This window comes from Siniperca chuatsi, linkage group LG13 (genome assembly GCF_020085105.1).
Source record: "Siniperca chuatsi isolate FFG_IHB_CAS linkage group LG13, ASM2008510v1, whole genome shotgun sequence".
NCBI lineage: Eukaryota > Metazoa > Chordata > Actinopteri > Centrarchiformes > Sinipercidae > Siniperca > Siniperca chuatsi.
The window spans coordinates 17,954,669-17,980,581 of NC_058054.1; the positions used below are offsets into that span (position 1 = coordinate 17,954,669).

Below are 25,913 nucleotides of genomic sequence, written 5' to 3' on the forward strand. Positions count from 1 at the left end.
ACAATGCAAAAGTTCTGTTAAAAAAAAAGAACCCTACATAAATGGATGAGTTTTGGGATTTATTGCAATTCAATATGACAATCATTACAATATTTCCTCAGTGTTTCTATTTTACAATGTACAAACTAGATAAAAAAGACCATAAATAAACAAAATGCTTTATGTAGCTAATTCTTAGCATCAAACAAGAGACATACACAATTGACACAGATGGATGACATTCTACACTAAATGTCTAATTCAACAGAAACAATAATAATAAAAAAATAATTAAAAATAAAAAATAAAACACAAGCAAATCATACAGTTTGTTAGTATGATCTTCTGGTATGAAACAGGTAAGAGCTCGTAATGATACATTCTGTCCGGCTCCTCTCACTCTCTCCCGGGTAACTTTGCATATTCAGAATATTCAAAGAGAGCTGACGTCTTGACAAGGGAGATTTCATGTTGTGTGCATTCAGGCAACGCACACCACACACACACACACACACACACACACACACACACACACAGACACACGAGCAAACACAAAACACATTTTATTCAAGTCAAGCCCAAAGCAGCGAATGAAAAGTTGGAAGCCATTCTGCTTATGCACAGCCTTACATGTCAGCCTTCACAAAACAGATAATAAATGAAAAATAGAACTGGATATAGGATGAGGCTTCATTCTAAGCTTAATGCTATCTGTGGCCACATCCAGATCATGGTTTTTTAGAAAACTCCACAGGATGGAAGTTCACAAAAGTGCTGCTTTTCTCTCTCTCTCCTCTTTTCACTCCGTACTTTTACTTTACTCCACTCGTTGTATTTCCACTGGTGAAAAGTCCCTCTAAAGTGCATGGATGAGGTAAATGAAATTCTTCTCAAAACAGGTTTGTATCCGTTCTCTGGCTCAGACTGGAACCATTGTGTGTTGCATGTGCTGCATTTGAGACAACATTTCTTGCTGCACACTAGCAATTAGTATGTCCTGGTGTGACGGTGTGATTATTCCAAGTCTGTCCATCTCCCTGTGGGTGCAGAGACAAAGATGTATGTTCAAACACACAAAGCCACAACATGCAGTAAAGGATAAGGCTGGGCGGGATTTTTCTGTTTTATCATTCCCAATTTCAGAAAAATTGGCAGACACTTTGGTCCAAAGAGATTTAAATTTTTCCCCAAACAAGTACATGTAATTATTTGGGCTTCAGTGTCTGCTTAAGGACACGTGAACGACCATTTAACCACCAGTCTGACGATCAATAGCCAATGTAGTTGGATAAATTCACTGTTGGTTTTGGGGTTTTCAGGGGAATTGTACATAGAAAATAAAAAGATGAAACAATGCTAGAGTTATCCTTTAATTAAAGGAGTATTTCATTGTTTGACAACATAGAAACCTGCTCACATTACTCACTAAATGGGCCAGTCAGAGTACACCAACATTTTTGTGTAATTATTTAGTACAAGTGCTGTAAGGCATCTACTGACATCTTGACAAAGTGTAAAGGTGTCAGTATGCTTACTGGATCATCAAACCTCCTTAAAACCTTCTCTTTCCACACCCAACGATTAGCCAGGTATGCGGAGATAAGAAAGTATGCCGAATTTGAAGTTCTCTTCCAAGCTCTGTTTTTCATTTATTCTTTCTTTAGACACTTCATACAAACTAGTTTGTTTGAGCATACTGAACCCTTAAAAGTGCCAGATGCAAAAATTGCATGGCCACAGTCGTGTGGTGCTCTTTTATGTGTGCAAATGCATTTTGCAGTTTGAAGTTTGTGCTACTATAATACCACAAAATACAGTTAAGTGTTAATGTTATTATGAAGATAGAATAAGTAGGATTTATTTTCTCATGTGACTAATATTTTTGTTGCTTGTTTTGACTCAAGCATGATTGTTGAGATGCGGTTTCTGTTTGTGCAGCCCAAGTTTTTGCGCTAAGAAATGTGATTTGTGAAACGCCACTTTAATCCATTTTCACACGAAGGTTCACTTACTGGTGTGTGAGAGCCAGGATGCTGTCAAGGCTGGTGTATCCTGCTGCTGCCAGAGTGTCTCTGTACCTCTCCAACCCGATGGACTGCAGCCACTCACACACCGACCACTCTGGCACACACACCTCCGGTACGACTGACACACACACCTCTGAACCCACCCCTGACTCCAGCATAGTGGCTGTGGGTCTGTAAACACAGAGAGAGCGAGAGAAAGCAGGTTGGTGGTGGCAAAGTACTGAAATAGGAGTGTGAAATCACAATTGAAGGATCACTGGGTAAGTAGGCTTAAAAATCTTGGTGAAAGACTGTAGGGGTGGGTGTGAGTACAGTCTGAATGCATGTGTTTGGCTATATTATATGGATATGTATGTATTTCTATGTATTTGTCTGTGATCATTTATGCCTGTATTTACATGTTCAGTATGCACCTGTCCCCTCCTGTGCGGCGCAGAGTGCCAGGGTTACGGATGAGCTTATCCAGCATGTTGAGTATCTGGCTGAAGGTGGGTCTCTCTGCTCGCTCTCTCTCCCAGCAATCCAACATTAACTGGTGCAGCACCACAGGACAGTCCATGGGAGCAGGCAGACGGTAGCCCTCTTCAATCGCTTTAATCACCTAAAGGAAGGACAGAGGTAGAGGTTTAATATTTTTTCAACAGGTTAGCTCCAAAGGTAAGACTTTCCAAATCCTGGGTCCAGGTAAAATGTTTCACTAATGCCGAACTAAAACATTATATAACAAAAAAAAAAATTAATTTGGGCTCAGAAACAGGCTGAGATCAGTGTTTGTCTCACTTCCATACTGTATACCAATAGTATACAATGCACACTATGCTGTATATTATTATTGTCACAGTATATTGTGTTTGCATTTATTATAAAATAAATCATTGTAGGTTGCGGTTTTGTACAGGAAATAATGAAATATGTGCACTAACAGACATCAATCAAACTGCCACTTCGAAACGCCACTGCCAATTAAATTTCACAAAAAGAAAGCAAAACCTTTTGCCTAAGATTTATTACTTTTTTGTTGTTTTCCAAGATCTTTCCAGAGCTGCCTCACCACCATCTGCAATTTATTTTAATTTTTTGCAGTTGTGAGCAGCTTCTCTATTTCCTTTATACATTATACTGTAGGACAATACTGTTCATCAGGGGTTTCTGACACTGTGGGCCCCCGCTCAGACACAACTGAGACAACTGTGCCTTTTGAGCCTTAGTACCGTAAAAAAAAAAATAAATAAATAAAAAAAAATATATATATTACAACATGAAAAAAGTATATTATATTAATCGATTTTATAACTCAGATTCTCCCTTTGTCTTGCTCCTATTTGAGGGTAATCATGCTCTAAGTTTTGGAACTATAGTTTGAATAATTTTGGGGCTTTGGGGGATGTAAACAGGAAATATAATGTTGCCACGCAGTCAGTTAGTTGTGGGCTACAACTTGAGCCCACAACCGCACTTTTTTGTGCCTTTGTTTGTTTACATTTGGGCAAATTGGCACTATTAAAGCATGCTGAATTAGCTATTAGCAGTACATGTTTGCAATGTACCCATGGATATACAGACAACTATCACTGGATAACTTTGATACTGAAGAAAACATTAATTTATGGACGCTTATTCATGACAGACATCAGAGTTATGACTCAGCACATACTAATTTGCTCTGGGGAAAAAGAAAAAGAAAGTAGGAGAGTAAGTAAGATGAATAAAGTGTCTACAGAATGGCTCATCAAGAAAGTTTTCTTAGACTACAACTGTGCTGCAGATTAAATCATTCATGTTTGAAAATTTCCATATGCCAGACTGGCTCTTTGACCTACTCAAACTTAACAAGCTTTGATAGCAAAACAATTGCGAATTTGCTCTGAAACAGGATTTTTAACTCAGATCTCAAAAACTGTTCAGAACAACTAAATCATCCCTAAATTTATATAGTGTGTGCTTGGCTGAAGGATAACACTATGCAGCCATTTTTAGTATTTTTTATGAAGTCTAAATATTTATCTTCAAACAAAATCTTGGCTTGCTGCTGGATGATTTAAATGCTTAATTTACAATTTTGTAAGTGGTGCAGAGGTCAAAGAAACTGAGTCAGAATTCAGTACATCACACACAGGGCAGTTTATTTTCCTCCAGAAGTCCTTTCTTAAAATATCCTAAAGACGTGGTGCCTTTTCACTTATTTATCTGTTTAAATTGGTTTAATTTAAGTCCAATTGGTGGACTAAACAGAAGTAAATGTTTTATTTTGAATTAGATTCCTCACAGCACACAAATTATGGAATACAGTTGTTCAGAAAGGGAACTTGTATTTTCTCTTTCAGTAATGCTAAACATTTTACTCATCAGCTTCATTGCTAAAATCTGATAACACACAAAACATAGTTTCACAACAGAGTTCATGGGGCAACCACATGAACAATCACACAGACAGCTTTTAAGCAAATCTCTACGTTGACCATATTATGTAAACCACCTATTTGGAAATGAAAATGAAGGTGAATCTTCGAGTTATTACTCAAACCGTAAACATTCATTATATCTTAAAGTTCCCCTCCAGACACATTTTAAAGTATGTAAAAATACTCTGTGTGTGCGTTGAGATGGCTAGAGTGAGAGATTCAGCCATACATGTTTGAGCCTCAGTCAGACCCAGATGAGGAGTCTATTGTGCACCAAAATCGTTGACTAGCAGACGTATCAGAATGGTAAGTGTAGTTAGCATCTTTTATTTGTTTATGTTGTTTGTTAGCTTGTTAGCTTGCAACTGGCAGTGGCTGACACAGTGTTAGTGGTTGTGAAACATACAATAATATCTGCTATGATGGTACAGTGTGTTCACATTGTTATTACGTAACATTAGTAGTTAGTGGAAGGAAGCTCCAGGGTCCAGTTTATATCCAAAAACTGCACACTGCCATGTTTGCTGTCAAAACTTTCACTACGCTAACTTAGTGCAAACTCTCGCTCTGTGTACTGACAAGTCCGCTCTGCGCTGGAGGCTTCAGGTTTCTTTGCCGGTGGCACTGCGATTGGCTTTCGAATTTGCAACATCCCAAATCCAGCTTGACCAGAGTGCGTTTGAATCTCAGATTTGAGGGGAAGTGTACAGACATCTCCCTCTTCAGTAGAGGAATGTGAAAACACCTCTCTCATGACAAAGTTTGCACAGATACAAGTCTGTAAAGTCAAGGTCTGACATTTTAGTGGACTTAAGAAAAACACATTTTTGAAGAGCAACTTCCTGGTTCAACTTTGACCTACCATACTGGGTTTTTTTTTCTTTTTACAAAGCAATGGGAAATCTTGGGAACATTTTGGGTGAAGTCACTTTTGTTTTCACTTCTAAATAACTGTTTAAGATAATATGGTTATGGTTTGTCTAAATCAGCCTGTGAAGTTGTGTTACCACTCATGTTGCTTGTGCAAGAGTAATCCATATTGTGGATCTAAATCATTTATTCCTTGAATTAATTATACAATAATAATGGAGGTGATCCAGTATTTGATTTGACATTTACCTTTAAATGTGCAAAGGATTTCAGGAATGAGCTCACTCTTTTGTCTTTGAGGCAACTCATAGTTTAGACAGTAGAAGAATTACTCACATCCTGGTTGTTCATGTCCCAGTAGGGCCTCTCTCCGTATGAAACCACCTCCCACATGACGATACCGTAACTCCACACATCGCTGGCAGTGGTAAACTTCCTGTAGGATATGGCCTCCGGAGCCGTCCATCTGATGGGGATCTTCCCTCCAGGGGAAAGATAAGTCCCAGTGGCCTCCTAAAAACAGTAGTAAAAGTCATTTTGGTTGATTTAAGTGATGAACAATTAAGAATGTGGAATCACCAGACAAATAAACAGCAGACTATATGTATGTGTTCACATCCAGTTTGTGTGTATATATTACTTTGTGTGTCTTACCCTTGTAGTGTAGGCAGCCTCTGGGTCGTCCTCCAGAACCCGACTCAGGCCAAAGTCAGACACCTTACACACCAGGTTGCTGTTGACCAGGATGTTTCGAGCTGCCAGGTCTCTGTGAACGTAGCTCATGTCTGACAGATACTTCATACCCGAGGCGATGCCACGCAGCATGCCAACCAGCTGGATCACTGTGAACTGGCCGTCATGTTTCTGAAACATTGAGATAGGGTTAACATGGCTGGGCAGTTGTGAGTGAGTGCATTTTATCTGTGATTTGGTATATTTTCAGTACACTGGGAAAATGCTGCTAAAAGTTAGCTTTATGTTTTTTTCAGAGTAAAAATAAAACAGCATAATATAATGCATGTACCCGAAGAAAAGCATCCAGGGATCCATTTTCCATGTATTCTGTGATGATCATCAATGGCTTGCCTAAACAGGTAAAGAGTTAGAAATATTGAATTGGCTGAATTACAACATGCACATAACCCAAATACTACTACTACTAAGAGTTTGCCGATTCTGTCAACAACTCACATCTTGTTACGACACCCTCCAGCCTGATGATGTTCGGATGGTCAAACTGTCCCATGATGGAGGCCTCAGACAGGAAGTCTCTCCTCTGTTTGTCAGAGTATCCTGCCTTCAGACTCTTGATGGCCACGTAGATCTCCCTTTTTCCATGCACACGCAGCCGACCACTGCACACCTCCCCAAACTCTCCTACACGCATTGAGCAAACAGCAGTGTCAGCGCCAAGTAAGCATGTGTGTGTGGGTTTGTGTGTGTGTGTGTGTGTGTGTGTGTGTGTGTATGTGTGCGTGAGCACTGATGCCATTCTTACCCATGCCAATAACCCTCTCAATGTGAATACTGCTAACATCAATCTCCTTGGCAAACTCGTGGATGGCCTGATCGGGGTCTTCATAGGTGAACGGGTCCACGTAGATTTTAACTCCTGCCATGGAGGAGAGGCGGGATGCAGAGGAGGGTGAGAAATATGAGTTGTATAACTGCTGCATATGTTATGTAAATGTCTTTGGGAGTATGTGTATAAGATGTGTGCAGGTGGATTGAAGCGAAGAGAAGGAAATAAAGCATCTGTCTCCCTGTCTTTTTTACAGTACAGTATATGTGTGTGTGCAGTACCTGGGTTAAGATGTTTCTCCTCCTCTGAGTCCTGCTTTGCTTTACTGTACTTGCTTCTCCTGATGAGACATAATAAATGATGGACATTTAACGCACAGACACAGAAAAGACATGGAAGTCTGTCAAAGCATCCCTGTGACCATGTCTTTCCACTTTTCATGTATTTTTGTTGTGATTTTTACAGTTAACAGAACTGACAAAGGGACATAAGTGTCACATTGTTTTTAACTTTGTGTGTTTTTTCCCAGTAGTGCTGTGCATTCATTGGGTTTTTCAGAATTTGCCGCAATAGAAAGCGATGACAATGAGAACACAGAGCAACCGGCTGCAGGAAAGACAGAGCGAGCAGATGAAAGCATTTAAGGGCGAGAGGGAGGAGGGGCAATGCCTCAGGTAGTGCAAGATAAAAGGTGTTTTCCATTAAACAAAGAAACTGTCAAAAACACCTTTGTGGGTGAACAGGTGTGTGTGCGAATGTGTGTGTTTGTGGGCACTTGCGCATGCTCGTGTGAGTGTGCACTCCAGCGGAAGCTGACACACAAGCTGTGCTGCTGAAGAGACAGTAATGACAAGTCAGGGACAAAGGGATTATCACTGTCTCTACTCTAATCCCCTTTAAAAGCTTCAGGTAACACACACACATTATTTAGCCACACAATAGCAGAGGAGGTTTGTGTGTTGTTTGTGTGCATTGAGGCAGTTTGGTCAAAAGCAGCAGTTAAGGTAGAGGCAGTCCACATACACGCAGTCAGTGATGCACTGATGGGAAACTTCTAGTCAACCTAACAAGCCTATAGGTGTGCATGCCTGTTTGTAGGGATGCTTATGCGTGTGTGTGTGTGTGTGTGTGTGTGTGTGTACCTGTGGCTAATGATGAAGACAGCTGCAGATATCAGCAGTAAAATTCCAACCCCGCTGACAGACAGTAGCAGGAAGGCTGAGTTAACTCCTTCTCCAATCAAAGGGAAGGGATCTAACAAGGAAGGACACAAAAGTCACCAACCAGAAAGTTGTAAACTTTGTCACAACAAACTTTAATACTTTAATCGAAAACTACTGAACATCACTGTCAGAATACCTGAATTGGTGGAGAATTCAAAAGGGGCGCTGAACTCCCCATATCCAGCAGCTGTGCGAGCACGCACATGAAACACGTACACAGTTAGGGGGTTGAGACCGGTGACATCGACGCTCCGAGAGAAGGTCCTCATTATGCGGTAGGACCTCTCTCTCTGATCCTGATTAGACGGGACAAAAAGAGGGGGCTCTTTTTAATGCCTGACTGCAAAGCCATCCTCACCATCAGTGAAAAACAAACAGCGTGCCAACATATTGACATTCCAGACAGCTGCCTGAGCTGCATTAACCTGCGGGGGCTTCACCTTTTCATAGAACTTGACCTCGTATTCCAGGATCACCCCGTTGGGTCGATCCGGCTGTTGCCACGCCAACGACAGACTGTGCCTGGTGACATCGGTGGCTTGGATGGACGACACTGGAGAGGGAGCTGAGAGGGAGAGAGAGATACAGAGAGATAACTCAGTGACAATAGTATAACGTTGTAGAATGACATACTGTATATTCTATAATGCTGCTAATAAGATAACATCACAGCCCTGCATGCAGCTCAAAAGGTATGTATGGTGCCTGTTTGTCAACAATCCCATTGACCCAGTGCACCTGAGAACTGACCTAAATCTCATTCCGTCCTATTTCACAGAGACGAGCCTCATTCTCCACTCTCTCTCCTCTTACATCCCTCTATTTTTCCATCTCTTTCTGGTGTTTGTCTTCCTTTGTGGCTGTTCATAAGATATCGGGGCCATATGGTGGTGCAGGTTGGATTTGACACATCCCAGACAGCTTTCATGCTGTGCACACACAGCTAAGTTATTTCCACGAGGCACCTGGAACTAAGCAGGTGTGCCATTTTCTAAATGCCACCAAAAAGACTTAAAGCAACGACAGTTGAGATGTAACAGCATGCAAAAAAAAAGCACAAGCTAATGGAGAGCATGTGTGAGGAGAGCCACACACCAGCTGACACCCTTACAACTAAAATGAAACACGCCATAAAATCTGGGTGATTTTTCACACACACTTCTGTGGTCAAGAGCTGACACAAGGAAAATCCCACCCTTAGATACGCTAATGCTGTTATGTGTAACATTTTCTCTATATAGTGTTGTAATTTACTACATCGTATCTACTTTCTCCTCAACCAGCTCTGTCTATTTGCATTTAAGTCAGTGATTTACATTTCCTAGAATGCTTTCTGACATCCTCTTGAGAACACCCCTATAATTAATTCAGTTGTTGTTAGGTGTAGGAGGACAGAGTAATAACTATGGCAACTATGACAGTGATAGTAAGAGCAAGAGTTTCCAGTTGAGAGAAAGCAAGAAAAGTGTCTTGTAGCTGTGTTTCATTAGTGTCGATGCTGTTGTTGTCTTTAATTAAACTCTATTGTAGCATTATGTAAACAATGCATTTGAAGTGCATTTGCAATATACAGTAGTTCTATACAGTATTACAATGTGGTCATCTCTTTATGTTTCAAAAAGTGGTGCTAATCTATTTTAACTACATTTTCAATTGAATGCAAATGTATAGCAAATCTATTTAAATGCAGAACTGCTTTTCAGATCTAACACATGGCTTATGTGGATTTTAAGAAAGCATTCTTAAGATGCAATTGAAAATATATTTGGAAAGCATTATGGCAAAAAAAGTATATTGTATATAGGAAAAATGTATTCCAAATACAATTTCATAATTTTTAATTCAAAAATATCGCTAGCTGTTTTTCATCACTACAGTGTTTAGGGTGGATACATGAAAGTATGTAGCTACATACAGAGCTTGTTCATATCATGCTTCCACAGTTTTGAACATTACTCATGGGGCCTTGCTTCCCTGTGGGCCCACATACAGTGAACAGCAGTTTGCATTGTGCTGACCCACTTACAAACAACATCTATAAGCACATTTTGTATTGCTGCAATCTGACGAACACATTTATAACACTCAAACCCTTCTTCTCACCAGCTTGGTTGGTGGTGACGGTGACAGACACACTCTGGGCTGCCCCTGCACCGCTGGCCTGGGAGACCCCGTTGTGTGCATGGACGATGAAGGTGTAGTGTGTGTGCGCCCTGAGCTCGCTCACCACCACCCTGGTGTTCTTCAAGCCGGCCTGGCTGGGAGAGAAGAGCACATCGGAGCCACAGGGCAGGCAGAGCTGAGAGCTGGAGATGGAGCCTGAGCCGAGTCTCAGATAATCTCCAGGTACTGGCCTGCTCTGGAGGACGCCTCTCCCTGACTGGATTTCAGATCCCACAATCCCCTGGTCTGACTGCATCCCCAGGCCATTGTGCTGAGCCTCAGGCTGGGAGATGCTGTGATTCCTGGGGAGGGCTTTACCACCAGTCTGACTGTGGCTTCCTGTTTGACAGATGAGACACTCCAGACTGTAGTCGGTGTCACTTCGTCCTCCCAGCCGGCGAGGGGGGGCCCACTCCAAGACCACCGAGGTCTCGTTCACCACAGAGATGAGCTGCTGCGGGGCTGACGGTGGCTCTGAAGAAGAGACAAGGATAACCAACCAAGCTTACACTATATACTGCACATAAGGGAAGTGGAAGTGTGTGGGGGGTGAAGTGTGTGAGCTGCTGGCACGGGTTGAAATGTAGACATCTGGCATCAGACTGAAAACCATACTGTTCAGAGATGTTTTTGATGGGTTGGATATTTTCTTCTGTGGTATTTGTGTGTGTGTGTTTTTTTTTTTTTCATTTTTCCCAGGCCAAGGAAACCATGTGCTGTATATAGGCATAATTAAGTTAATGACACACAGACCAAGGTCTCCAAATCTGTCACATAGGACCTACTCAGAGACTTAGAGAGAGAGAGACAGATAGAGAGAGAGGGTTGGGGGGGTGAGGGGGCATTTATTCACTTCTCAATGTCTTTAGTTATCACTCCCAGACAGGATGTAGATGGTGGCTTACTCATAAGTAATGGGATCATGAAACAGAGGTGGCATTCAGACAAGTTTGTGTTTCCTTCTGTTTGGTAGAGATAGAGAGGTTGGGAGACAATGAGTGTGCTTTTTGGCTTTTATTTGTAAGCAATGCACACACATATTGTCTTTGTTTGCCCTTATGTATTGTCTTACTAGTATGCGTGCGCGCGCGCGCGTGTGTGTGTGTTCTTACGGGTACAGGCCATGGAGGGAGGGTCACTGTCAGCGCGGAAGAATCCAGAGTTGCAGTCACAGACATTCGCCCCATCTCTGAGCGAGTGACTATGTGGAGGACACTTGGAGCATCCTACATCTGAAGACTTGGCCTTGTAAAAACCAACAGAACAGGCTGCAGAGGGACAGAGACAAAGAGAAAGACAGATTTAAAACTCCATTTTAATAACAACACTTCGCCACGTACACCAGCATCAGAAAATGTTGATAAAAACAGGTCACATTGAAAAGAAGAGAACACAGTATTTGTCAAAAGGTACCCTGTGGGGTTTTTGACCAGTAGTGGCGCTATTGAGCAATGTTTTGATAAGCAGGTCTCAGTTTTACTTGTGTTTCATGATGAACTATCATGTGCACATGAACAAACATATATGTTTTCTAGAGCTGAAACGATTAGTCAATTAATCAACAGAAAATTAATGAGCAGCAGTTTAGATAATTGATTGATTTTTGAGTAATTTTAGTGAATTTGAGTAAAATGGCCAAAAATGCATTAGTTACAACTCACAAAATGTAAATATTTTCTGGTTTTCTTTGTCTTCTATGACAACTGAATGTCTTTGGGTTTTGGACTGTCGGTGGGACAAAATAAAATATGTCAACATGGGCTCTGGGAAATTGTGACAGGATTTTTTTTCTGTTGCTGCAGCTGCTACCGTTAATCAATTAATCAAGACCATAATCAGCAGATGAATCAAAAATGAAAATAAATCATTAGTCGCAGCCCTAATGTGCACAATCACAGAGGTGACGATGCAGATTTTCAGTTTCATGTAGTTTCACTGATAAAATGCTAAGCAATGTTGGTTTCTAAATATTCAAAAAATTGGCTTTGTAAATGTTTTATGACAACACACTATGTGTTTTGATGAGAAACACTCCACAGGATTCCTTTAAAATATCCATGTTATTAGTCTGTTTATAGCAATTAAAGTCCATCTTGACGTGGGATGTTGACTTCAGGTCAGCTGACCCTTGATGCAGTCTTTGTTGTCTTCCATATTGACAGCTCTGACTGCCCAGAAGTTAATCAACACATGGACTGCAATTCGATCCGAAGATAAACAACTGTAAAGAAAAATCTAGAGAAAGAAATAGATATAGCATGAAGAGGAGGGGCACTATGACTTCTTTTGTCTTTGAGTTTGATGAGCAAAGAAAGAAACACCTAAAAGAACACTTACTGATGAGCTCCCACTCACATACACACAGAAACCAGAAACATTAGAACTGAATACATCAAAACTCCACAGTGCCGGCAGCCCACACAAATATAATTGACATTTAAATATATGAAAGAGGAGCAACAGAGAAAGAGAGAGGGTGCGAGAGAGACAGAGGGGGAGTGGAGGGAGAGAAATCTCCTCTCTGTATACCAAGGAATTCATGCATTGACAGAGCAACAATACAATAAATGAGTGCATAATTATACCGCTTGACATCCACTGGTGAAGCAAAAGAGATGGCAAAGTGTGGCTGGTTAGAGACATTTTTTTCTCTCTTTAATTTCAGAAGGAAATCCTTCATTTGTTTCCACTGCAATCATTTTTTCAACACCTTCTTTTTCATCATCACACCCTATTCACTCTCCTTCTTCAATCCCACCATCTTTCCCGGTTCTCTCCATTTTTTTTCAACCCTTTCACAATTCCAAGGGAGATGAAGACATCCCAGTGGGAGTGGATAGGAATGCGGGAATGATGTGTGTGTGTACGTGTGAGTGTGTGTGTGTGTGTGTGTGTGTGTGTGTTAGAGTGTGTCAGAGTACTTTATGACACTCTCATCAGTAGATGAGAGGGAGGAAGTCTCCTCTGTAATCTACTCACACCGACCATCCTGCCCCATCTGCACGAGCCTCCATAGATTTGCTCTTTCACACACTCATTTGCCCTCCCTTTCACATTTTTCACAACCTCCCTCATTCGCTCCCCGCGCACTTCCTCCTCGACCTCTACTTATCTGTCTTTGTGTCTCTGATAACCCTCTCACTATTGCTCTATATCCCTCTCCTTTCCAAGTGTCAAACCTCGAGAAAGCTTTGAAGCCAGCTAGCAGCTTTAATGGCTCGATATTGATATCAGTTCAAATGAAACTGCACACAAACGCACACGGCTGAAAACTATGCGGTCGAAACCTGTAAATTCACAAACACATTTACAGCTGATAAGGTTGGCTTTCATCTGGTGAATGAATCATCATAATGTGTCAGCTGATATCATCAAATGCAAGATAAAATACAGTATTATCATTCTCCCGCTGTTGTGTGCATTCCTTTGTCTTTAATCATCAATGTAGGTTCGTAAACCATGGTTGGGAAAGAGAGGCAATTAAACTTAGAAAGACAGAGAAAAGTATTTGACCTGCTAAGGACTTAAGGGTTGATTGCAGGGCTAAACAAGACTCTGCCAGAGGGTAGCACACTGCCTTTGTCTCTCTGTCACACCCAATCCTCTATCCTTGTCTCCAACGCAGAGGACAGAATGACGGAGGTAGAGAAAGAAAGGAGCAAGTATTTGAAGCCATAAACTTCCTTCATCGCCTCTTATGCCACTATTCTCTCTGTTGTCTGTAGCCTTTTGTGTCTTTTTTAGCGCTGGTTTCGAAGGGGGTACTGACCTGGAATAAGAGCTCATGAGGGTGTCATTAACCCAACATTAACCCTACGCTACCAAGGGCCGTGCACTGGGAGGGATGTGGACACAAACATACACAAGGTGAAAGCTTGGATAGATGTGTGTGCATGTCTATGAACATGTTCACATTTTGCCTGTTAGCAGCCGAGTGAATAGGCTGTAATCAGCTGTTCGTCTGCTTGAGACAAGTAAAAGAAAGTGACAGAGAGTGTAAAGGATGGGGAAGGTTGACTGGGAGAGACAACGAGAGAAAAAGACTGACAAGGAGTGAGAGATTAAGAGGTGAAGAGAGAAAAACAGAGCAAGTGAAGAGGAGGGGAAGGTGCCCTTTGATTACTATCAGCATTGTCGGCATTTGCATATGCATTCTTCTGCTACCTAAAATGCAAATGCAGCTCACTGCAAATCCAACTAAGAGCCTTGTCGGCACACTGTATGTGTGGGTGGGTGTGTGTATTCTCCTTGACCCCGTGTTATCTGTCATCATCCCTTGTTCCTTCCCAGCAGAGGGGTGTAGATGGCGGAAGCACCCCTGACTGCTCCAGTCTGACACCTGTCTCTGTGATGGATGGAGGGAGGGACAGATTGACGGATGGAAGGGATGGAGTGATAGACTGTCACACGAGAGGGAGGGACACTATTAATCACAGGGGTCATGCCCTGTTAATTAAATCCCACAGAAATGCTGGAGATAAGCCGTGATTCTTATCTTTTCCCTACTGTATGTCTTTAATGAAAGGACAGTGTGCCCCCCCCCCCAAAAAAAAAACGGAAACCAAGTTCACATTCCTACAGAGCTTGGTATCAAATTCATCTCATATCTTACATGGGCACTAGCTTCTCACTTTGCATTTAAAACCTTAGGAATGTGCTCCGTGAAAGCCACAGCTTTAAGTTTGTCTAAATTTAAATACTCACAAAAACTGGTGGTTTAAAGAGAAATGTGTGTGGATTTGTGTGTGTGTGTGCCTGCCCAAAGCCAACAGTGACAACATTAGCATGTGAAAGGGGCTCTACAACAATAACCCCCTCCCCATCACACACAGATCACCCCCCACCACCAGCAGTAGCACCCCCACCCCTGACCGTGGATCAGGGAGAAGAGTTGGAGAAGAGAAAGGAGGGATAATGAGAGCAAGACAGAGATGGAGAGCGGAGCTTTTTCCGATGCCAGAGAGCTACAGACGGACTGGTGGAGCTGGCAAACCTCCTCTACATTAAGAACAACCTGGGAGAAGGAGACAATAGCACACACACACTCAGAAACACACACACACTTTGATTGTGATGGTGGAATGCAAACTGTTCCCCCCACCTGGGTTTGGCTTGCTTCAGACGATCACTTGTGCAATTCCTTTGCCTGCTTTGTCACCTGCCATACGTGCACATACATACACACACAAACACACACACTCCTCCTCCCTCTCTGTTTGCCCCACCACACTTTTCTCTAGGCATTCCTGGGCAGTCCTCCAAACTGTGAGTACATGGGAGGGAGGGCTTTGTTAGGCAGAAAATCAGAGATACAGTACACACACATGTACAATCACGCGCGCACACACACACAAAATCAGCAATCCAACATATCCAGAGTCCAGAAATGCGATGCAATAATTAGAGGGACTGAATACAGCGATTACGCACTCTTTCTATCATCCGCTCACTCTTTTTCTCTGCCTCCCTCTTCTCCCTCTTTTCATCCCTCTCGTCCAAACGCTTTCTGCTGTTGACGAGACACTGCAGGTGCGTTGGAATGAAGCACAACCATGAAATCTCTCTGGACGCAGGAAACACACACACGCACACACACACACACACACAGAGAAACATTCCAACCCTCCCAGGCAGTAAGCAGAACTGAGCAGAATCAGACGACAGAAAAAGGAGGCCAGTGTAGAGACAGTGAAACAAAAAGCAGAAGGCTCCTCTTTTATTCCGCCTCTCCGACCGTTCACATTTCAAATTCTCTCTGTTGTTTCTCCTCTTTCTGTCTCTTGTCTCCCCTGCCTCGTTTCCGATCCTCCCAGACGGATCGCAGCTGTCAAACTTTTGACATCTTCATCTACCTCGGTCATGACCCTGCACTCTGCAGCTAAACTCTCTATATGTGTGTGTGTGTGTGTGTGTGGCTGTCAGTCAGAGTTTTTGACGTCTTCATCAGGCTCAGTCATGACCTCGGTTTTAACCACGAGTTTAGAAAAGAGGGGGAGTTCCCTCTCTCTTGTGTTTCTCTACTCGTCCCCTTTGCACCCGATGACGAACCCCCAGCGGGGGAGGGGCGGCTCTGTATTGATGCCTTCTGCTGTCGGTGGCCTTCTTTCAATCCCTCTCTCACCCCATTCAACATCTAATCCCTTCTTCCTCTCCAGAGCTTCTCCTCTCATCCTCTCCATCCTCATTACTCTGTGTCAAGACTGAAAATTAACTTTTCACATTTCACCACTTTAGCTAAGTCTACTCTTGTTTCAGTTCAATTCAACAGGAGTATTTGGGAATGCTGAAATGCATTAGAAAAGGATAATTTGGATAATTGTTATGCAATTATCTATGTAAACTGTATCTGTCCCTATCAAATAAACACTAATAAATATCTCTCTGTTAAATGGGAAGCCAGGAGAACGTTAGCTTAACTTAGCATAATGACTGGAAATAGGGGGAAACAGCTAGCCTGGCTCTGTTCAAAGGTAAAAAAATCCAAAAAAAATCTAAAGCTCACTAATTAACACGTTATGTCTTATTTCTTTAACACGTACAAAAAACCAAAGTGAAGAAACAAGTTCAATAAGTCGCTGTTATACAGGGGGGTTATGTGTGGGACTTTTTCTTGGCCCGGGAGCTGTGACTTCCTTGATCTTGTCATCTAACTCTCCACTAGAAAGCGAATAAGCGAATTTCCCAAAATGATGAACTATTCCTTTACGCTATTCGGTGCATAAATTGAGGATACATGATTCCTTTTTTTCCTGCATTGTTCAGCATGAACCCACTCATAATCCCAGGCGTCTCTGTCCAAGCTATATTCGCTCAGTTTATGTCTTTGCCCTTGTCTGTTATTCTGAGTGAAGGCACACAGTGTCTAGAAGATCCAGAAACCTTCTGACATCAGTGAAGGGCGGAGAGACAGATTGTCTAAATCTCCTCTCAAATCTATCTGCCTTTTCCTTCCATTCTGCTCTACCCAACCCCTCTCTTTCTCTCTGCGAATTTTGAACTTAAAATGGGAGAAGCGTTAAAGCGTCTATCCAATACTGCAGGGTCAGAGTTTTCGCTGAGCAGCATTCGGTATTCATCCAGACTTTGATGGATTTCCACTGAGGCAGCTGAGCCCGGCCAACAACCTGACAGCCAGTGTGAGCGGGGAGACGGAGAAGAGAGCAGCAGATAGATAGATGGCACTTCGCATCTGCTGGAGGTTCAACAGAGTCAAGGGTCTCTCCTAAATCTAGTTGAGGAGGAACATCTTTCAAGCCTCAGGGACCACCCCGCAAACCTCCTCTTCTTTTCAGACAGAACAAACGGGGCAAGCGAGGTGAAGGTTTCAGAGAACATTTGTCACACAGAGAATTTTGGCTACTGCTGTTCTTATTGCAAAGAGAAAAAAAGTCAAGTTTTTTTCCCTCTATATCCAACTGCCACCAACTGCATCCCTCCCTTTATGTGCATCTCTCCATCTTTCTCTCTCTCAGCGTCTCTTCTTTTCTCTTTGAATTATGGGTCTGTTTGTTATACAATTAGCCTGCTGGGATAGGCTTCATAAATAAAACTGAGGGAGCAGATCAGTGAGTTGCTCTCCTTTTTCTCTATTGGTCTCTGTCCATCTGCATGTGTGTGTGTGTGAGCGAACATGTTGTGTGTCTGTTGTGTATGTGTTCTGAATAGGGGGAGTAAAGCCATGTTGTAAAAGTGTTTCCACCGAGTCTGTTGTCCCCCGTTCATCCCACTTTCTCACACAAACACGCACATTTAGTAGTCTTCACTATCACAACAGTCACTTCCAAACATTACACGTCATCCACGCCACATGTATGTTGGTGAGAGGTGTGAACAGCTTGCATATTTGTTACCGTAAAGTTCAGACCAGATTTCTAAGTGATAGAAAGACATTTTTGTCCAGATGGCTGTTGTTATGTCAGCACACCTCACACTGAGACCTGAGAGCTTCTACAGATACTGGAGGGCTTAAAAAACTCTTTACATCTTGAATTTATTAAAAGATATCAGATAAACTGATTAGATTGAGAATATTGAAGCTTTATAACATGATGTTATATTCAAACTCAGTAATGTGATTACTGTCAGTTACTGGGGTTTACTTTTTACTATAACAAAATACCTTTCAGTTTTTTGACTAAAATTGTAACGACTGTTACTGCTTTCAACTACAACCAGTACAGATGAATATTTTAAAGGAAAAGGTATACATCTTGGGAAATACACTTATTTTCTTTCTTGCAAGAGAGTAAGATGAGAAGATCGATACCATTCTCATGTCTGTCTGTTAAAAATGAGGCTGCAGTCAGGAGACAGTTAGTGTAGCTTAGCACAAAGATTGGAAACAGGGGGAAACAGCTAGCCTGGCTCTTTCCAAAGGTAACAAAATCCATCTAGTAGCACTCTTAAGTTCACTAATTAACACATTACATCTTTTTTGTTCAATTCATACAAAACCGCAGTGTAAAAATGACACATTATGGTTTTGCATAGGTGTATCGGACTATTTCTTGACCAGGTGCAGTAACTTTCTGGAGTCTTGTTGTCACCGTGAGGTTGCCAGGCAACCAGCAGAGCATCCATAAAGTATAACTAGTTAGTTAGTTAATTAGTGAGCTTTAGAGGTGCTGGTATGTGGATTTTGTTACCTTTGGACATAACCAGGCTAGCTGTTTCCCCCTATTTCCAGTCTTTGTGCTAAACTAAGCTAACCATCTCCTGGCTCAAAGTTCATATTGCACGGACAGATCTGACAGTGGTATCAATCTTCTCATCTTAGTCTTGGCAAGAAAGCGAATAAGTGTATTTCCTAACATGTCGAATTATTCTGAGTTTGTGCTGTTGCCAAAAAATGATATCTGCCATCAAAAATCCAAACGCTGATTCCCTTCAAATATGTTATTCAAACATTACGTGATTATTTTTAGCCATTAAAATCGCCCAGAAGAAATGTCTGATACAACTCACTATCATTCTGTAAAAGGTGGAAAAATCATCCACACTGATTTATTTGTTGTGGTGTTGTGAAATATACTGCATGGTTAAACTCATGTGAGTGTCCTCTTTAAGAGGACAACAATTCTACACCAAATCCTTGAAAATAATGAAATCAATCCACAGAATAATCAAGCAGGTGTTAATTAATACACAAACCAAATCTCTGTCACTGTTTTCCATCATTAGCGAATAGCTTGTTAAGTCGAGCACTAATGATTGTTACTCAGAGAGACATGGGAATCAGAAGTGGCAACACAAGGGGAGCAGAGAGCTGATAGTCTGAGTCCAATACAGATTAGTCAGACCATCACAAAAACAAACAACAATAAATTATGCTACAGTAGCTCTGTTGCACCCAGCATCACTTACCTTTGCATGTGCCACCCTTCTCTTGATATCCTGGGTTGCAGAGACATCCACCAATAGGAACCAACCACTCTCCATCAGCACCGCAGTACATTTTAGGCTCCTCTCTCTCTTCTGATTGGTTGACACAAGACCCCCTGACCTCCACTAAGGAAGACGTATCAGCCCCAGTAACAGTGTCGGGAAAAGTTGCAAGGTTACGGATGGTGAGCGGGCAGGTTTTGTAGAAAACTCTGACAGAAACCAAAGCGATGCAGGCGCCAACATCCTGAAATGCCAGGTAGAAACCTTTCCGGGTTGTGACCTTTACGTCTCGCACCTCAGTGTTCAGTTTCATGATGCGGTCACCAACGTCCACCTGGATGGAAAGAGAATGGAGTTAAATAAATGAAATGTGCAGTAAACTGTGTCAGCCCTTATTAACTCAATTCACTTGTTCAACCTAAAGTGGGAGTTGCTATTGAACCATGGCTGATCTTCACATTTTCAGCATTTGGCTCTCATCCAGATTGACTTCTATTGATTGCAAAGGTAAAATAAGCTGTAATGCCTACAATGCTAAAATCAGAAGTAATTTTAGTAAGGACTAAGCAAAAGCACCTTGCCAACATTCCTGGGACGGCAGAATGGACATCCAAGATAAAAGTGCTTGTAAAACAAATAAAAAAAATCACAGCTAAGTGCCCACAGGGGTTTTATTTTCAAGATAAGAGCAAATTAAAGTGAGCGGAGGAGGGAGGATAAAGAACTCAAAGCCTGACTCAGTTTGTTAGTGTTACCTGGGTGAAGCTCTCGTCTGCTGCCACAGTGTCCACCTTAATGAAGCTGCTCTCTTTGATGTAGCTCTCTCTGTCTTCGTTTGACTCGTGGTAGTACAGATTGAATGTCTCCTACAAGACAAAAGGGACAGAAAAAAAGTCAGACTGAAGCGTCTATTTATCATCATGAGCGCTCATCTTTTCTCTTAATATGATAATGAGTCAAAGGGGGGTTTGTGCTTGAATAACCAGCAGCTGTAATATATAATAAAGCTCCATTAGCAGCAGTCTGTCCATTAACTAATTAGAATAAAAGTTAACATGTTAAAGAAGTCAAGCCTTTATCAGAAATCCTGCTGCCATCTCATTTTGTTAAAAACTTTCTACTGCGCACAACCCATACAATGACCATTATACTGTCAAGACATTAGAAATATGTTTCCTTGTACCTTGCAGGTGCCGGTGACCCCTGGCAGGCTATTGCAGTCTCTCAGGGTGAACTTGACTTCAACGTAGACCCGCTGAGCGCCGGACCGAGGGATCCAGTCTGTCCTTAACCAGTTATTTTGATTGGGTTCTAAGACATTGCACACCTGGTATGTTCTGATGGGGATGTTCTTCTCATCCATAATACTCACCTCTTCCCACTGCAAACAAACAAATATACAATTGTATTACCTCACTTGTGAGGGTATCTACTGATTACACTTAATGACAAACTGTGTATAGTGGCCACCACTTTACAATATGGTACACACATAAATATTTATATTAATATTTAATATTTTACATGTGCCATAAATATTTAGATTGATTTCCTACTTTCCAGGCATACACTGGTTTCAGTTCATGCCAACAGTGTGAAAACCAATTTGAGGATACTTAAAACGTCATTAAAACAGATGCTCCATCAAAGTGATCATTAATCAGTGAACAATAAATGCCAAAGTTATAAAATGATCATGGGGTAAAGCAGTTAAGAGCAGGTCAAAAATTTTTCTCATTCAATAAACTTTGTAATCTAAACTGTAATAATTAGCTGCCAAGTAGCCACACTTTTAAGTGATGCTGTGAGAAAATGAAACCTGGGAAACAAACAACATATGCAGACGTTGTGAAAAGGATCATGTGAATGTGGAAGCATCTTGTATTTAAAAGGTTGCTGACTCTCAAGTTTCAGAGTTTCCGACAAGTACTCGAATACACCAATATAGATAGACAGAACAGACCCTGGTGGCAGCTGCAAATGATGATCCAATTTTGACAAAAAATAAATGTGGCTATAACGTAAAGTTTAACTCTAAACTTAATTAACTCTAATCTTTAGCCGTAGTAGACACAAGCTTTAACACAGAAATACCCTCACAGAAGTAGCGACCAGAAAAACATGGTCATTGTGGAGAACTTATTTTGTTTTTCTATCCACTTGAGGAAATGTTGGTCCTCATAAATACAGAAAAACAATATCAAATACATTTGAGATGCCGGGGCGCATCCTCTAATTCACTGCTGTCATTTGAATCCTCACAGGCAAACATTCATTCTTGCATCAATATTCTGCAGTGGACAGTGGTTCAGATTTGTTGCTACTCCAAGGTTTTTACAGGCACCATTTCCATACAAGTGAAGCAGGCTCAACCTTCACTGCACCATCCATCTAAATAGGGCCGATTATTTGCCTTGTACTGTGACCCTTCAAATGACCGCTGAGCCTCCCAACTCCAAATTGGCTTTTTATTGCGACTGAATAATAATCTTCTCTAGTGAGAGCTGTATACACACTAAATGCGCCGTGTCGAAAGAGAGAAAAAGAGAGGGAGAGCAGAGAATGTCAGAATGTGTGTTAGTGTTGGGGGGGCTATGTGTGTGAGTGTGTGTCTAATTGAGCCTGATCGATATGTCATCAGTGCCAATCTTATAGGCCGATGTTGGCTTATTACAGATGTATTGATAAATTAATATTGGTGTGTATGTTGGCAGATATGCAAAAAGAAACTGCAGTGCAGTAAATATTTCACATTTGACCTAAACTGTTCTTTATTCATGTTAATTATTTAAATTTTTTTGTATTGATTTTATCCTTTTATTATATTATAATTTTAACATTTCCAGTGAAGTTTACTGTTGAAAATTTACTGTCTTACTGTCATTTTTGACAGTTAAGTTTAATGTTTAAACATTGGCTGACATATCCTTATCAGAGTTTTATTATTCTCAAATATTAACATCGGAATCGGCCTCAAAAATCCAGCATTGGCCCAGCTCTTTTGTCTGTAACTGTGCCCCCCTCTACGTACAGTATGTGAATATAAGAGCGTGTACACATGAGTGAACGCATGAGCACATGGTCACGTCTTTGTGTGTTGTTTGTGTTGTATGTCTATATGTGTGTGTCTTTGTGTGTGTATTGAGGAAGAGGGCTGTTAAAAAGCTGTTGTGGGGTATGATGCCTCCTTGCCTCCTTTGGAGTCTTTGTCAGCAGACAGAAATCACAGCTGTCAGAGGAAAAAAAGCTTTACACTTGCCCCAGCCATACAGAGATGGTGTTTTGTGTGTATGTATGTGTGTAGCTAAGGGATGTGGATGGTGGGGGGTGCCTGTAATCAAAAGCTCAATGCGTGCAGACCAGGACCCTGTCAATCAAGCAGCATGTGAGAGAATGAGAGCATGGTGACTGAAGAAATAAGAGTCAAGTTCACCAATAACTCTTAAACCAACAAAGAGGTGAGAGAGACACTGAGCAAAAGGGAGAGAGAGAGAGAGAGAGAGAGAGAGAGAGAGGGGGGAAGAGGAAGGACATTAAGATGGCAGATCACAATGTACCAACAACAAAAAACACAAAAAGATGAGAGGATATAATATAAAATAGATATTTCCAGGATTCATTCTGGCAACTGCATGGTAGTAAAAATCCCTAAAAAATGACACCCACCACCAAGCTGGTTTATGCCTTTTCGCGTGCCAAACACGACGCCAGCAATCTCATATTAGCACTTAGGCTTGGTGAACAACAGCACATTTCAAAATCTGTGGGATGATTCTTTACAGTTTCCAGACCATGTGTGTGTGCGCGTGTGTGTGTGTGTGTGTGTGTGTGTGAGTGAGAGATAGGGTGACTGTGTTTTCCAAAGAGAGAACAGGTTGTAAACAGTGTATCTGTAAAAAAGTAAAAAAATAAATAAAATACAAAAAGAGCTCCCACTCACCCCTCCCTCTGAAGGACTGGCTGCCCATTTCAGCTCTCCTGGCACTGTCCTGGTATCCAGCAGGGTCACTAAAATGCACACACACACACACACACACACACACACATGCAGGTGGTTTAACAGCCTACATTGCTTCAATAAAATATATTAATACAATTCTTTAGCAGTGAGAAATAAGTTACATTTTCCCTCTTGGAAGACTTTACCACATCACAAGATCACCACTAAATACATGACTACTGAGCTTGGGTCAAATATGGAACATTTACCACACTTGATTTGCTATAGTATATAACTACTTTTAATAATAATTGTCATTTCGATTACATAATATCATATGAATTATATAATTTCGAATTCTAGTATTGATTTAAGGGCATCAAACCTTATTTAAGCATAAAGAAACAACCCAAAAGTATGGTTTAACTGTTTATGAATAAAATATAAGTCTTTCACCCTAAACTGTGCAACTCAGTGGCCATATCATGTGGAAATATCCAAGAAACAAAAGATTTTCGTGACAGCACTATAAAAAGAGAACATGCAGCTGAACTCCTGAGAAACCAGGAGAAATAACAACTGTGACATTTTGCCCAAATCCAACTTTTTTGGCTGTTCAAGTTTCATACATATTCGCCCTGCTCTTTACCATCGTGGGACGCGCACGGAGCGGTGTCTCCCAGCTTGCAGGAGCGGAAAAACCCGAATGTGTCACATAGCTCGGACGATTCCCTCCTTACTTACCTTCGTTGGGTGAATAAATCCTCGTTCTCGAACTTGAAACTAGTGTTATTATCCAGATGAACGTAGAAAATATTCGCCATAAATTTGCAGCCATGTGTGCCGTGTGAAAGCGTGTGTGTTCCCCGTTGGCTCTGCGCGCTGGCCGAAGCGGCTCCATCCCGGTGGGAAAAGTGTGCGTGAATGAACCCAAGTGTGAAAACGAGTTGGATGCAGCAGCGGATACTGGGGCGGTCTCTTACACTCAGATGCTTCCCTCAATGGTAATTCAAATGACATGAGCCAAATGACACCCAGTAATGTGGTCCATATCAGCGTCAATGTATCATCTCTACAGTCTATTTTTCTATCTAAAAAGATAAGTGAACAAGGAGCACACTAAAATGGATTTTGAAAATAGTGGATATTTGTGGTATTTCTGATTCTGATATAATTTGGTTGATTTATTTGTTGGCACCAGGGATTAAAACAGGGGACCCTGAGAGGTAATAACAAACTTCCCTGCTTATTAACTGACTGTAATAACTGTAAATTCATAAAATAATGGTGACATTTCTCCTTCATTTTCCAGGGAACTGAACAACCTGAGGTAGGGCCAGTTAGAACCCCACTTTGAAACCACTAATTTAGGGTAAATAATGGAGGATACAGTTAACAAATGCACATCTACTTTAGATAGTCGGGTAGCACGTCAGAAGTGACATTTAGCAGTGATAACCCTGAAGGGTGCCAGCAGGCATGGGGTCATAAACGTCACATCATCACGTTTATTTTTAAAAATGGCCACAGCCTGTCACATGAATACCAAAACACGAATGTGTCACTATTTCCTGATAAAGGGATGAACTGCTTGAATTTGGTTGCCTTCATGGCACCTGGGATTGTTGGAAGGTCTTTGTCCCGAGGAGCATAACACCGAACGGTGTGACTACAGCGCCACCTGTTGGTGGTTGTTGTGGGAAGGAGGAGAAACCCACTCAGGGATCTTCTCATAGGAGGCTGTTGGATATTTTTAGGATAATAAGATGAGGATAAAGAGCTTCAATCATTCCCCCACCATCTGTCAACTACAGTTTTTTTTTTTTATCATTTTCATCTCTAAACCCAACAAGTATGGACATAATAAAGAAATAGGAGCAGATTCATTCTTTAATAATAAGGCAATTATAAAAAAAAGGCACAGGACTATGGCCTTGTGTGGAAGCGTGGTGGAGCAAACAAAGAGCAGGCCTCATGACCCGTCCTCCTACACTCTCCCTCTTTCAAAGACTGTGGTGAACAATCACTATCGATGGAGGCACAGCTTGAAGAGGTAGATACTTTCATTTATGTTGCTCCAGTGGGGCTTTCCCCTATCTGTTGTACATTTTAACTACAAAAGGTGGCACACACAACCACAGAGATGTGCTCCACTTTGTTTAGTCCTTGTTTAACATGTACAAAGGTAAGTTCTGATAACCTCTGTTGAAACTGACCAATGGAGAGCACTGAATAGTAAGTGTTTGGCAGATTTCAGGGAGAGTGTTTTAAACAGGGAACTGTATGTGTGAGTGCATGTGTAACTGTGTGTGCGCGCCTGCATTTGCATGTATGTGTTTGTGTGAGTCTCCATCTCGGCCGGTCTCCATCTCGCTTTGTGTCTTCACAGTTGCTACGCCGAAA

At 41.6% G+C, this 25,913-nt stretch overlaps 1 protein-coding gene across 2 annotated transcripts; it reads right to left on the reverse strand.

Moving 5' to 3' along the window:
* Nucleotides 1–46: 46 nt before the first annotated feature.
* Nucleotides 47–24,506, reverse strand: LOC122886315 (ephrin type-A receptor 4-A-like). Of its 2 annotated transcripts, none has more exons than XM_044218328.1 (19): nucleotides 24,255–24,506; nucleotides 23,511–23,578; nucleotides 20,754–20,951; nucleotides 20,326–20,436; nucleotides 19,550–19,904; nucleotides 11,299–11,454; nucleotides 10,127–10,660; nucleotides 8,464–8,588; nucleotides 8,160–8,319; nucleotides 7,943–8,054; nucleotides 7,082–7,140; nucleotides 6,777–6,890; nucleotides 6,470–6,655; nucleotides 6,303–6,364; nucleotides 5,933–6,142; nucleotides 5,615–5,791; nucleotides 2,405–2,607; nucleotides 1,992–2,177; nucleotides 47–1,016 (listed from the first exon to the last, which is right to left on the reverse strand). In XM_044218328.1, exons 1-19 carry the CDS (start codon nucleotides 24,409–24,411, stop codon nucleotides 899–901), a joined length of 3,291 nt encoding a protein of 1,096 aa, XP_044074263.1. In that variant the 5' UTR covers nucleotides 24,412–24,506; the 3' UTR covers nucleotides 47–898. The 2 variants fall into 2 exon arrangements, with proteins under 2 accessions (XP_044074263.1, XP_044074264.1); XM_044218329.1 differs by having other exon boundaries at nucleotides 2,420–2,607; nucleotides 24,255–24,505.
* Nucleotides 24,507–25,913: the final 1,407 nt, after the last annotated feature.

Excerpts from the sequence above, each read along its gene's own strand:
- LOC122886315 (XM_044218328.1), bottom strand. The coding sequence starts at position 24,411 with ATGGAGCCGCTTCGGCCAGCGCGCAGAGCCAACGGGGAACACACACGC. Across the intron at positions 23,579-24,254 it reads GATTTATTCACCCAACGAAG|TGACCCTGCTGGATACCAGG; the intron begins GTAAGTAAGGAG and ends TGTGCATTTTAG. Across the intron at positions 2,178-2,404 it reads GACAGGTGCATACTGAACAT|ACCCACAGCCACTATGCTGG; the intron begins GTAAATACAGGC and ends CTGTGTTTACAG.